The 12532-nt window shown below is 40.1% G+C and overlaps 1 protein-coding gene across 1 annotated transcript in view; it reads right to left on the bottom strand.

The window, feature by feature from the left end:
- HACE1 (HECT domain and ankyrin repeat containing E3 ubiquitin protein ligase 1) overlaps positions 1–12532 on the bottom strand; it is a gene marked incomplete in the record, with an annotated part of 1502717 nt that overhangs the window by 424005 nt on the left and 1066180 nt on the right. Inside the window, 2 exon segments of the mRNA XM_044065909.1 lie at positions 296–393; positions 489–600. Coding sequence (XP_043921844.1) covers positions 296–393; positions 489–600 — 210 coding nt within the window.

Genomic DNA, 12532 nt, shown 5'->3' with positions numbered 1-12532 from the left:
CAGTAATGCTTCAAAGAGAGGTATAAATGACTAAATATATTTTTAATGATCAAACTCTTACAGGTATCCTTCAGTGGCATAAAACTGAAGTTAACCTGGGGAAAATGTCTATTTGTTTTCCACAGACTCAGAGGAGTTACAACACCAACTCCCATACTTATCACCCTTAAGTAAACACATTCAACAAAAAAAACAATTTAACTGAAATGTAAAAATCTGACATGACACTGGCAAAGATTGATAAAGACTGCATCTTGCCTCAAACAAACAAGTGAAGAAAAAAATCTCTACTCACCATGCCCTCTTCTCCTTGGAAACGCACAGCAATCCCTTGCTTTAATTTTTCTTCACTTGCTTTAGATACTACTTCACAGCTGCTCCTGAAAATAGAATCTAAATATAAAAAGTGAGTAAAAAGTGATCAATTCACACATTTCACAAACATTCAGCTCAAGACACCGATCAAATGTTTATAACAGGTATAATACCTCTCTCAATAAGAAGGATGTCCGTTTCATTCACTGGTCTATGCACCATATCAGAGTCTGCATGTCCTGCATACACATGTTCATAAAACCAGTCACACCTCTCTTTGAAAGGCTGTAAAATATCACAAAATTACAGTTGTGTCAGGTAATTGGCATTAAAGCAAATGGCTCATATTGCTATTCTACATTAAACCACAACTTATGAATAAGACCCTGTCTAGGTGGGCAAATTCAGCTCAGAATGCATCATGCAGTGAATAAATCAAAACACAGGCACATCCAACCTGCCAAAGCCAGATAACTAACCAAGTTGCTTGCAGAGGAGTGAGAGGTTATCACTCTGTGCCAAGGGAGCAGATAAAAATGCAATATAAAATGAAGAAAGTAGTATGTAATATGGATTTGGTCCTAAATGCAAAGGCCAAGAACCCCCACACCCTCTAACAAATATAAACAATGCCTGGCTTTGTGGCACAGAGGGGATGGAGCCCCAGGTGTGGGCTATGGTTCAATCAGTGGACTCTGCACTGCAGGATTCAGGCACGGAGGGGAAGGAGTGGATGTGCTTGGCCTGCAAACTTCCCTCCGAGGGGAGAGAGGAGGGGGAGATGGGTGTGCACACTTGGGGCACATTAGGTTGGTGCAATTTCCCTGGTGGACATCAGAATAGTAATTTCAAGTGCTTCAGGGGAGGGCTGCATGAATGACACATACCTTGCGAAACTGAGTGGACATCCTTTGAGGTCACCTCATTGCATGTACCCTCTTTTGTGTGAATTCTGACAGCATGCCAAAATATTAGGGTTGCATACAGAAGAGTTCTAAACCACTCCTGATGGCTGTCTGAATGATGACCTTTCTCAGTCCAATGTTGCCTGCTGACTGGCCAGGTGGGGGCTGAAGAACAACAGGCAGCAGGAACAAATGTGACCTACAGTTGTAGTAGTAGTAGTAATAACAATAATAATAATAACAATCATATAAACCTACTCCAGGTTTGGATCACTTCTGGGAAAAGGTGGGAAAAGTAGAAAAAAACGGACTTCAGTACGTTTGCCCTCAATAGCTAAAACAGCACACAGTAATATTATTTCTCAAACAGAAAATGCACTTGTGCTCCCTATCTATGTACACAAAAAAGAAAAAGCTGGAAAAAGCACAATATTTGTTAAAGATTTAGTACAGCAGAAACATCTATAAAATCTCCTGAGTTAACATCACTAGGGCAACATATAAAATTCTTAAAGACATTCCTGTGTACAGTGTTGCCAAAAATTATCATAAAAAGCAAAATAGATAAATAAACAATTCAAAAGCTAATGTTTCCTAATGAGAAATACAAATTCTACTAGTGTGACTGAAGGAGAAACAGCTTTTCTGTCACAGACTTTTACAGACTTTTCTTTGAAATTATGGTTACATCCCTTAGACAACAATGTACTATCTTCTCTGGAAAGGTCACTGTAACATTAAATTATTACTTTAGGTAGATTTACAAGTGGTGTCATGTCTCAGTGGGAGTTGACAAGTGCCAAAAATAAAAATGCACCAGAGATAACAGTCGCCATAATTTTAACAGCGGAATGCTCAATGAAAAGCATTAGTGCTGCAGACATACCCCTGAGTTTCACTGTGTTATAATGGCCAATGTCAAACTCTCAGAAAGGACAGATCAACACTGGGAAGTAAATTAGATAACTCAGTGTCTAAAAGAGACATCTTCTGAAACACAGTTAATATAATCCTGCAATGACAATGATCAGTTAAACCACCAAGATAAAAAGGAGCATTATAAAGATTCTCTTGGTTTAAGTGGACAAAAACTGTTGGAAGTAATACAGTTAGTGAAAGGTCCAAATATGGAAGAACCACTATATTAACACTTTTGTGATGCATGTCTGTAACTATTATATACCTACAAGTACTTGAAATTTAAGCCATTATCTGAACTTGGGCCATCAGGACTTTATTCCTCTATGCCACACTGCTGGGTCTAAAATACTTTTATTTATTTATTTATTATTATTTATTTATTTTACATGTGTTGACAGGGATTGTCCGACTGAGCTGAAGAGCCCTTTTTCATTGGAGGCCCGGAAAGAAAAGCTCCACCATATTATACAATTTTCATTATAAATTAGCATTAAACAGCAATGTTACAGGATTATTACAAGGCATTAAGTAGCAATACAATGTTATACAGTGTCAATAATCAGGAGTATAGCATAACTATTTCAAGATGTACAAAAAGAAATATGTCATAAGATGAGTATAGTTTTTGGGGTAAGTGGTTACAAAAACCCAGCTGCATCATGATGTAGTTGCATGAAGGCAAGACAATTACAACAGAATGTTTCTCTGAGGTGATTTGCTGAATAGATTTTAGAAGACAGTAGAAAGAGTAGTCAAGTAAGATTAGAGAGAGCTAATGAGAAGAGTGAGTTAAGGGCAGAAAGTAGATTAAGGTATGAGAAGTAGGGGATGTTAAGGAGGGAGAGTGCAGTGGCAGGATCAGTGACTTTTAAAGTGCTCTTTGGTGGCTGTCTTAAATTGTTTAGGATGTGTAAGGGTCCTGATTTCTAGTGGGAGCCTATTCCAGGCAATAGTGGGGTGATAGCTGCACATGTTGCATCCAAATTTAGACTTGGGTTTGGAGATTTGTAGTAGGTCTTAGTTAGAGCTTCGGAGAGGTCTGGAGGGAGAATAATGGGAGATGAGAGGGGATTGTGCTGGGCAGTAGGAAGGCTGGTACAGGATAGAATGAATGACCTGCAGCTGAGAGAGAAGAAGCTGGTGGGGTAATTCAAGCCAGTTTAGGTGTTTTAGAGAGAGACAATGATGGGATTTGTAGGTTTGTTGGGTAGCAAATCTAGCTACCTTGTTGTAGGTAGATTCGAGTTTGTTCAGGAGTGCGGAGTTAAGATTTGTGAGAATTTGAGAATTGTACATTAGACTAGGTAGAAGGCAGGTAAGAGAGAGAGAGTAATCTTGGCTTCAGAGGTAAGGAATTTCTTGTTACAGTAAAGGAGCCCTAGTTTTGAATGTGTCTTTTTGATACAGTTATTAACATGCAAGTCAAATTTAAGCTGATCGTCGATGGTTACGCCTAAGAGCTTAGTACTGGATTCTACCTGAATGGGAGTGTTATTAAGTGAGTGTATAGAGGAGGAGGGTTTAATATTTATGAACTTTTTAGGCAGGAAGAGTAACAGCTTTTTTTTAGGGTTAAGGATGAGCTGGTCATTGGAGAGCCATGTTTCAAATAAGTTAAAAGATGCCTGAATAGCTGAGAAGAGCTTAGAGGGAGAGTTGGCTGTGGTGATGACTGTAGGAGTCATCTGCGTATTGCACTAAAGATGACTGAGGACAGGAGGTATAGAGCTGATTAGTAAAGATATTAAAAAGTAAAGGCCCTCGGATAGACCCTTGAGGTACACCCATTTTGACAAGGAGAGAAGGGGAGAATGCAGAGTGCCATCTCACTGATTGAGATCTATCAGTGAGGTAGCTGGAGAACCATGCAACAGTATCAGAGGAGAAGTTGAGGTTATGCAGTTTGTGCAGCAGAAGAGAGTGTGAGACGGTGTTGAAAGCTTTTGAGAGGTCCAAGAATAGGCAAGAAATAAGTTTATGGTCATCCATGGCTATAATAGAGACTGTGTGGAGGAAGGATAATAGAGCTGCAGTGGTGCTATGTTTGGGTCTGAAGCCGTGTTGAGTGGGTGTAAGCAGATTTTCCTGTATTAGATACTGCATAACTTGTTTATATATACATTTTTCTAGTACATTAGAGAGAGGGGAGAGGATAGCGATAGGTCTAAAGTTGGAGATATTAGAGGAGTTACCTCCTTTGTGTATAGGTAGAGTGTAGCACTGTTTCCAGATGGAAGGGACTTTAGATTCAGAGATAGAGCGATTAATAAGGATAGATACAGGGAGAGCAAGAGGGTCAGCTACTAGTAGAAGAAAAGTGGAAGAGGAATACTCTCAGCTGATACTGAGCATGGTTTTAATTTAGAGAGTAGAGTTTTGATGTAAATAGTAGGTACAGGCTTGCGGGAGAAGTTATTTGAGGAGACAGTATTAGAAGTAGGTTCAGAAAAGATGGAGATGTTAGTTGTAGAGGAGTTTGGGTTAGGGTTCAGTAGCTTATATATTGAATCGATACAACAGGTATTGAAGATAATGGCAGTTTCTTCAGATGTCTTGTCTGGGCATGGATTGGGGATGTAATATTTGGTTAATAGAGTTCCAAAATTTTTTAGGATTAGATTTTAGGGCTGTGGGAGGTTTGTTATAGAAGTCCTTTTTATCTTTGTTTATGTTTTTTGTCAGATTTCTGAGTTCTTTATATTTTTGTAAGTCTGTAGGGAGCTTAGTTTGTGACCATTTTTTCCATAATTTGTCTCTAGTTATCATAAGGGGAGGAGTGGCTTTTGAAAGCCATGGAGATATGGTGGACTTAATTCGGATTTTGCAAAGGGGGGCAAGTGAGTCTAAGATGATAAGGAAGGTGGAGTAGAAAGCTAGGACTGCTTCTTCTCGTGGGAGTTGGGTAAGGAATTTCCAGTTTACTTTAGAGAGGAGGGAATTAAAGGTTTCTGGATGGAAGTTAGAAAGTTAAAGACAAGTGATAAATTTAGGAGGTTTTGAGAAGTTGGGAGTGAACCTAAGCACTTTTATAGGGCAGTGATCACTCAGGGTGTTTGGTAGGGTTTCAGGGTTATGATATTTGGAAGGATTAGATACAAGGCTCAGGTCTAGGACCCCTCCTGTTCGGCATATACTTCTCAGAGGTACAGGCAAGCACAGGAGGACTATGGCTGACCAAGTTCGCAAATGACTGCAAACTAGAGGCTATAATGGACCCTCTGGCTGACAGAGACATCCTCCAAAAGAGTCTCACTGACACGGATACCCAATGTCAAAATCATGGCCTCAAGCTAAATGCCAAAAAGTGCACAGTCATCCCCGTTGGAAAAAACAAAGTACCCACAAACTACCACATAGGTGGTAGTCCCCTAAATATGGAAGCCGTAATAAGGGATCTGGGGACCCAAGTAGACAGTAATCTCTCCTTTGATAATCACATTGCCAAAGTGATTAGAAAATCCTTCTATGTGGCCCACCTAATCACAAAAGGGTTCGCATCCAGATCAAAAGAGGTCATTGTGCCCCTCTGCTCATCACTCATCAGACCCAACATAGAGTACAACACCCCATTTGGGATGTACCTTACAAGACACCTGCAACAGCTGGAAAGACCACAGATGTACCTCACCAAGAGGATCACAGGCCTCAAACAGATGCCCTATGCAGCTCGACTGAAGAAACTCCAGCTGTACTCTGTTCATACCGCCTACTCAGAGGTGATCTCTGCCTGACATACAAGGCCATGTCCAACACAGAATTGATGGACATGCTCCACCTAAAGAAAACCAAATCCCCTCGAGCCACATGCTCTAGGGATCTAAACCTCACCACAACAATAAATAGGATGTGCTGGAGGGATAGATTCCTGTCCCAGAGACTTCTTATGCTCTGGAAAAAGATTCCAATCTACATTAGGCAGAGCTCCTCACTAACACTATTCAAGAGAAACCTTGACGAATGGATGGGAAACAAAGTTTACCCCGGGGATCACTTCAGTGGCTCTGCTGGACAGAGGCAAAGAGAACTAATCTAAGTGGGCAGCGAAAGCCAACCCATTCTGGCTAGGCTTATAAATGTCTTCGGTCAATAAGAGTACTAGATGCGTGAGAGTTGTTTGTATGGGTAGGTTGGTAGATTAGCTGTGTAAAGACATATAAATTAATATGAGTATTAGAGTCTGGATTACTGAGAGTTAACCAGTTAATGTTGACATCCCCAAGGAGGATAGCTTCACTAGGGATGTGTTGAGAAAAGTATGAAAGAATATTTTTGAGCAGAGGAATGTTGTCTCCTGGAGGAATATAGATGGCTGCTATTGTGATAGTGGTGTTAGCTGTTAAGTAGTTCAGCAGGAGAAAAGGATGGGATAGGTTTCGTAATGGTGAGGTGGTTGGAGTAGAGGTTGGCAACGCCACCCCTTTTTTGTTTTGGCGATCTCAGCGGAGTATATTATAACCGGGGGGAAAATGTCTTTATAAGAGATTTGGGGTTTTAACCAAGTCCCTGTTAAGGCTATCCAGGCATGGATTTCACTAACTTTGTTTAGAATACTATGGGCATTCATAGAGTAAAAGGAAATATGTTTGTTTGGAGAGGATGAGTTTATTAAGTTGGGAGAGGCAGAGTTATGCATGATGGGGTGATGGATGGGCCCAGGATTTGGATGTATGTCTCCTGATAGAAGCAGGGCTACATCTTCTTCTTTCAGCTTTTCCCAGTTAGGGGTCACCACAGCGGATCATCTGTCCGCTCATGATTGGCAGTGGAGTTTTATGGTGTCGAGTTGCCAGACCAGCGCCCAACCTTCAACAGAAGGCACGCACGTGCACACACACACACACACACACACACACACACACACACACACACACACACACACACACACACACACACACACACCTAGGGCCAATTTAGAGTGTCCAATCCACCTACTATCCATGGCAAATATTCAGATGTTGCATATTCACCAGGCTGGCCAGAAAATTTTCCAGATGGATCAGTGTTCTACCAGGAAAAAACAGATAAATGAAAAAAAAAACCTTACAATCACTAGATGAGAGGGTGACAAACCAGAGTAGGATGAGGGGCAGAGGAACACAGAGTATAGGAAGAGTTTAAGAGACTATATATTAGAATTCACTACAGCTACTCTCTTCCCAATGCCCAGTTTCAGCTACGTCTGCAAAATACGAAAATTAATTTAATTTAGAAGGAAAGCTGACACTCGTAAACCAGACAAAACACACAAAGAATGTCACAGGCAAAGCCATGGGAGGAAAATTACAAAGTCCACTCTACCAGAGTACATCCAAGTTGAACACTTCTGCAACACACACAACCAAACTCACTTGAGACTAATCTGAAGAGTTTTTAATGCATATGAAAGATCACATTCCAATTCAGTTCTGAAATATATATTTCATATTTATTTTCTGCCACTGTTAAAAATATTAACACACTGCTTTTTTGTGAAGGGGTTGTAAAAAATACTTTAAACCATCTATTTTCTTCTCACTTACTGGTGATGAGATACATTCTCAACTCATGCCCTTAGAAATTCACAGCACGTTCACTTGGAGGATTGCATAATGCACCTCTGCTGGTGCTGGACTTATCTTTAAATTAACTAATTATACATATATATATATATATATATATATATACATATACATATACATATATACACACACACACATATATATATATATATATATATATATACACACACACACACACACACACACACGGTATGGTAAACACAGTGCTTGGCTTACTAACATATTAACCACATGGTGCCTTTAACATTTATTAGACTACAAAAAGTTCAGTTGTGTACACTTACCATAAATGTAGATGTTATATTCTACTCACTGTTGCAGTCAGCACCTGTGGGTCATCCCTGCTGTGGCAGCCTCCAGCCAGCCAGAACACCAGTGTCAATGTTTTTTTTTTTTTTTTTGCCTCGGCCGCCGCCTGCAGTCCGACGCCAGGACGTCAGTTCCACAAAGCAAGGCAGCAGACATCACCACACCAGGGCTACATGAAGTTGGTAAAGTTTGAAATTAAATGGGTTGTAAGTCAAGTACTTAGTCTTAGATGCTAGGGAGTGAGAGGGAGGAATTTTGATTTTAGGCAGAGGGATGTTCAATGAAAAGATAGAGGAGGAGATTGTAACAGAGTACTGCAGAGATGAGAAGCAGTTAGTATGGGGATTGGTGGGATTTCTACGGACAGGTGGTAATGCAGTAGTATAAGATGTAAGAATGAGAAGTAGAAGTAATGGAGGCAAGAGGAAAATGGAGAGGGTTGCAAAAGCCATGACCTAAGGTGGGGAAGTAGGATTGGGATGAAGTGAGGAGTGGATAAGGGACTAGGAAAAGTAAGTTGTTGGACCTGTTAGGCAGTTGGAGTAAAATTTAAGGGAAATAATCTGTAGGGGAGTAGGGGATATGTAGAAAGAAGGAGGATTTGCAGCAGAATAAACTATGAAGTGATAAGTAGGGGAGGGTAAGGTGTTTAGAATGTTATAGTAGACAGGAAGGGGTGCAGTTAGGGGAGGAAGGGATTAGGTGGTTAGGTATAAAAGAAATGATATGGGGGTTGGGTGGGAATGGGGGTGGTATAGAAGCAAACGAGCAGGATTGGCCAGGAAGAGTCACCACAAAAAACAATAAGCAGGCCAGGAGGGAAAGAGTAAGGAGCACACAGAGTCAGCAGGCAAGTAGAAGAGGTGGGGAGGTATAGACAGAGAAGGAAGAGATGTAACAGCGAGGTACACACAGGTATTTGCAGTAAGATAAAAACAGTTAAAAGGAAACCACAAACAGAAAAACAAAAAGAGTATAGCTAACTAAGAGAGAGTTGACACTAGGGTAGTGACTAACTTATAGATGGCAGAGAGAGACCGAGGCAAGGTTTCTAAACAGGTGAGTATGGGGGGGCTCTCAGAGGTATGCAGGTATCCTGTACAGTAGACAACGTAAGACTACTTTGTGGTATGAGCTTAGAACATACTATTAGTGTAAACTGGCTATACAATAGAGCACAGGCATAATTCCAGGAGTTGGAGCAGTATCAGTAAAGGTAGACGCAGTCTTGAGGGACTACACTTTGCTTTAAAACCTAAGGAAAACAGGAGGGGAGAGAGTGTGCTGAATATAAAAGCTTAGGGAAAAAACAAAAACAACAGAGGTACTATACACGCAACTAATGATAACAGCTAGAGAGGAGTTAGTTGAGATAAAAATATGAAAAATACAGAAAAAAATAAAATAAAGTACATATGATATTAACTTTACAGATTGGAGCAGTAACAATGTGAGACAAAGGTTCAGTAACTTACTTCTGCTATAACACTTTCACATAAACAATGGTAAAAAAGCTATTAACCATGATGTCTTAGTGTAAAAACAACTGACAATAAAAATGTCTGCTGTAGTTCATGTAGTAAAACATGTGCCATTTTGTAACTGAAACAATCAAACCAACTGAGATATGAGAATATAGCTAAACAGAAGTTCTATAGTTTAACTCAAATTCTAAAAGCCAGGTTAAGGAGTTAAAACAATTAGCAGTCTCACGGCAACAGAACTTAGAACAAAGTGAGCTATACATCAGATCCATAAGACTGCTACTAAAAGTATCTGACATACAGGACATGCCATAAAGCAGTCACTGTACAAGTTAAATGCCCAATAATGCAATACCTAGATTCTACAAACCAACTGTCACCAGTTAACACTGCTAAAGAAATTCAAACTGCAATCTACAGATATATGGTAGAAGTGTACAAAAAAGCAATTGCTACATAAGTAAAAATATATCCAAAAGCACATAAAAAATAACCTATATCAATTTACGTACAGCCTTTCACTTGTGTGACGAGACAATAACTCACCCAAGCCATGACTTCACAAATATCTGAAAAGGAGCTTACCAAAGTCCCACAAATAAGTTGCAGCAGCATACAAAGCTCTTCCAGGTGAAATAAATGCAGTTTACATGCTGAGTACAAGTGAAAAGCGGTTTACATCAGTAATATTAGAGACCTGCACACCACTGACATGAAGCCACGGACTAGTAGGAAGAGGAAAACAAAATGGCGCAGAAACACTAACAGTTTAAAAATGCCCCAGAGGATTAAGGGTGATAGACAGAGTGGGATGCAGAGAAATGTAGTATATGCAGAGTGAGATAGACAGGGAGGTTGAGGGGAAGTGCAGGGAAATGTAGTATATACAGAGTGAGATAGACAGGACAGTAAAGGGGTATTCTGGGCCAGGAAGAGTCACCACAAAAAATAATCAGCAGGGCAGGAGGAAAAGAGTAAGCAGCACACAGTGAGAGTCAGCAGGTAAGTAGAAGAGGTGAGGAGGTGTAGTCCCTACATTTGTGTGTGTTTTATTTCGAGGCATACATTTAAAACTTCTGCCTTAGTTTTCTCTTGAGACTAATTAAATAAGAAATTGTTACTGCAGTCACTAACCTTATGGTCAGGTCCTAAACAAAAAACACTTGAGTATGATCTTCTGAGGCCACCTACCTACCACGGATACACTTGTGAAAAAAGTTAGAATCATGGTGCATCTCCACAATAATGTAAAGACAAACACAATTTCAGTACAATTAAATCAAGTAAAATAACAACAATACAAAGTAAAAATTATTCTTGCATAGCTTAGAAAAGAACAGCACTTGGAAGTTTGTACGGAAAACTGAAGAGAAAGAGGAACAACATGGGACATTGCTTTTCACCACCTACATAAGTAAAAAAAAAAAAAAAAAAAAAAATGTGCAAGACAAGCCCTGGTTTCTCACACGGGATATGTTAATACTGAGAGAAATCTGGCCAGTTTAATGGGATACAGATGGTAGGTTAACCCAAATGAAATGATTTACTGTTACATAGACCCTTCTGAACAAGATCAGCTTTGTACATTAGGTCACTCACTTTCTCACCTAAGCTTACAATGGCACACAAACAAGATGCTACTTTAATATAACACACAGAATTCTTTGCCATGCACCAGATGAGTACACTACACACTTGCAACCTGACTACACAATAGCAAATTTTCAAAGCCAATGATGTTCTTTGTCCTGGACATGGCAAGTATGACTGAAAGCAGGTAAACATTTGAAATGTCAGGACCCACTGGAGTGCCCGGAAACAAAGAGCGTGAATGGCTACACTCAAGTGGAAGTCCCAGCTGAAACATGGCAGACACTTCTTTATTGACGTGACTTACAGATTAAGTGCTTTCATCCCATTTTTAATCAGGACTTCATCAGAATAAAACTCAAATGTAAAAGACCACTATATATACAGTATCATTAATCATCACCCTCACCCTAGGCTTTTTCCTGTTAATAAATCAAGACAATTAAACATTTAAAGAGACATACTTTCTAAAAGCAAAAAAGGAAAGAAAATGCATTAAACCTAATGAAAATATCAAATTAAAACCATATTGGTTAAAAAAATGAGTCCATCATCCAAACAAGTGAAGTTATATCTTACCATAATGTTCCATCTGTGTTGTCGATCTTCACTTATCCTTGATGCTGGGTTCAGATCCATATATTGGAACTGACTCGGCCATTATTCCTGCTTGTGCCCTCCAAAACTCTTGAGCTAAGCTTTACCCGTAATGTTCCTCGAAGAATTATCTCAGACTAGGTTTGCATAAAACTGTGACAGACAGGAAGTAACAGACAGTACAGTTGTGTACACTTGCCATAAATGTAGATGTTCAAGTGTATTCACTGTTGCAGTCATCACATTTGGGTGATTTGCCTGCAGGTAGCCCTTAGCCGGCCTGAATACCAGAGTCTTGGATTCCTGTGTCGGATGCTGTCTCTTCTTCCATGACGTCAGGTCGTCAGGGGTATAAAGCATGCAGCCGACACCATTACATCAGTTTTTCTTGCCCCAGATGTCAGGTGACCCCACAATGGGAAGCAATTATATGTTACGGTACACCTCCATCAAAAAGCAAATACACCAGAAAACGTAAATACAACAAAGAAGAAGGAAAGGTAGAGCCAAGAGAAGTCAGGGGGCTGGAGGGAGGGTAACCAGGACTGCAACAGTGAATATACTTCAACATCTACATTTATGGTTAGTGTACACAACTGTACTATGTTCTTCGTGTTTCACGGTTGCAGTCATCACATTTGGGTTGATTCCCAAAGCTAAGGAAGGGAGCAGGAAGTTAGAGAGCATTAGGGTCAGCTATTAAGCCCTGCAAGACTGCAGTGGCAAAAACAGCTCTGGATTTAGAAAAAAATATGCATGTGGTAATGCTTGGTGAAGGTATGCACAGAGCTCCAGGTAGCAGCTTCTAGGATGTCCCTGGTAGGGATTCCTCCAAGAAAGGCTGTAGACGTAG

Source organism: Protopterus annectens, chromosome 1.part0 (assembly GCF_019279795.1).
Source record: "Protopterus annectens isolate FY-2018-M chromosome 1.part0, PAN1.0, whole genome shotgun sequence".
NCBI lineage: Eukaryota > Metazoa > Chordata > Ceratodontiformes > Protopteridae > Protopterus > Protopterus annectens.
Note: the sequence above shows the minus strand (reverse complement) of the source record. Positions and strands in the feature narration are given on the sequence as shown.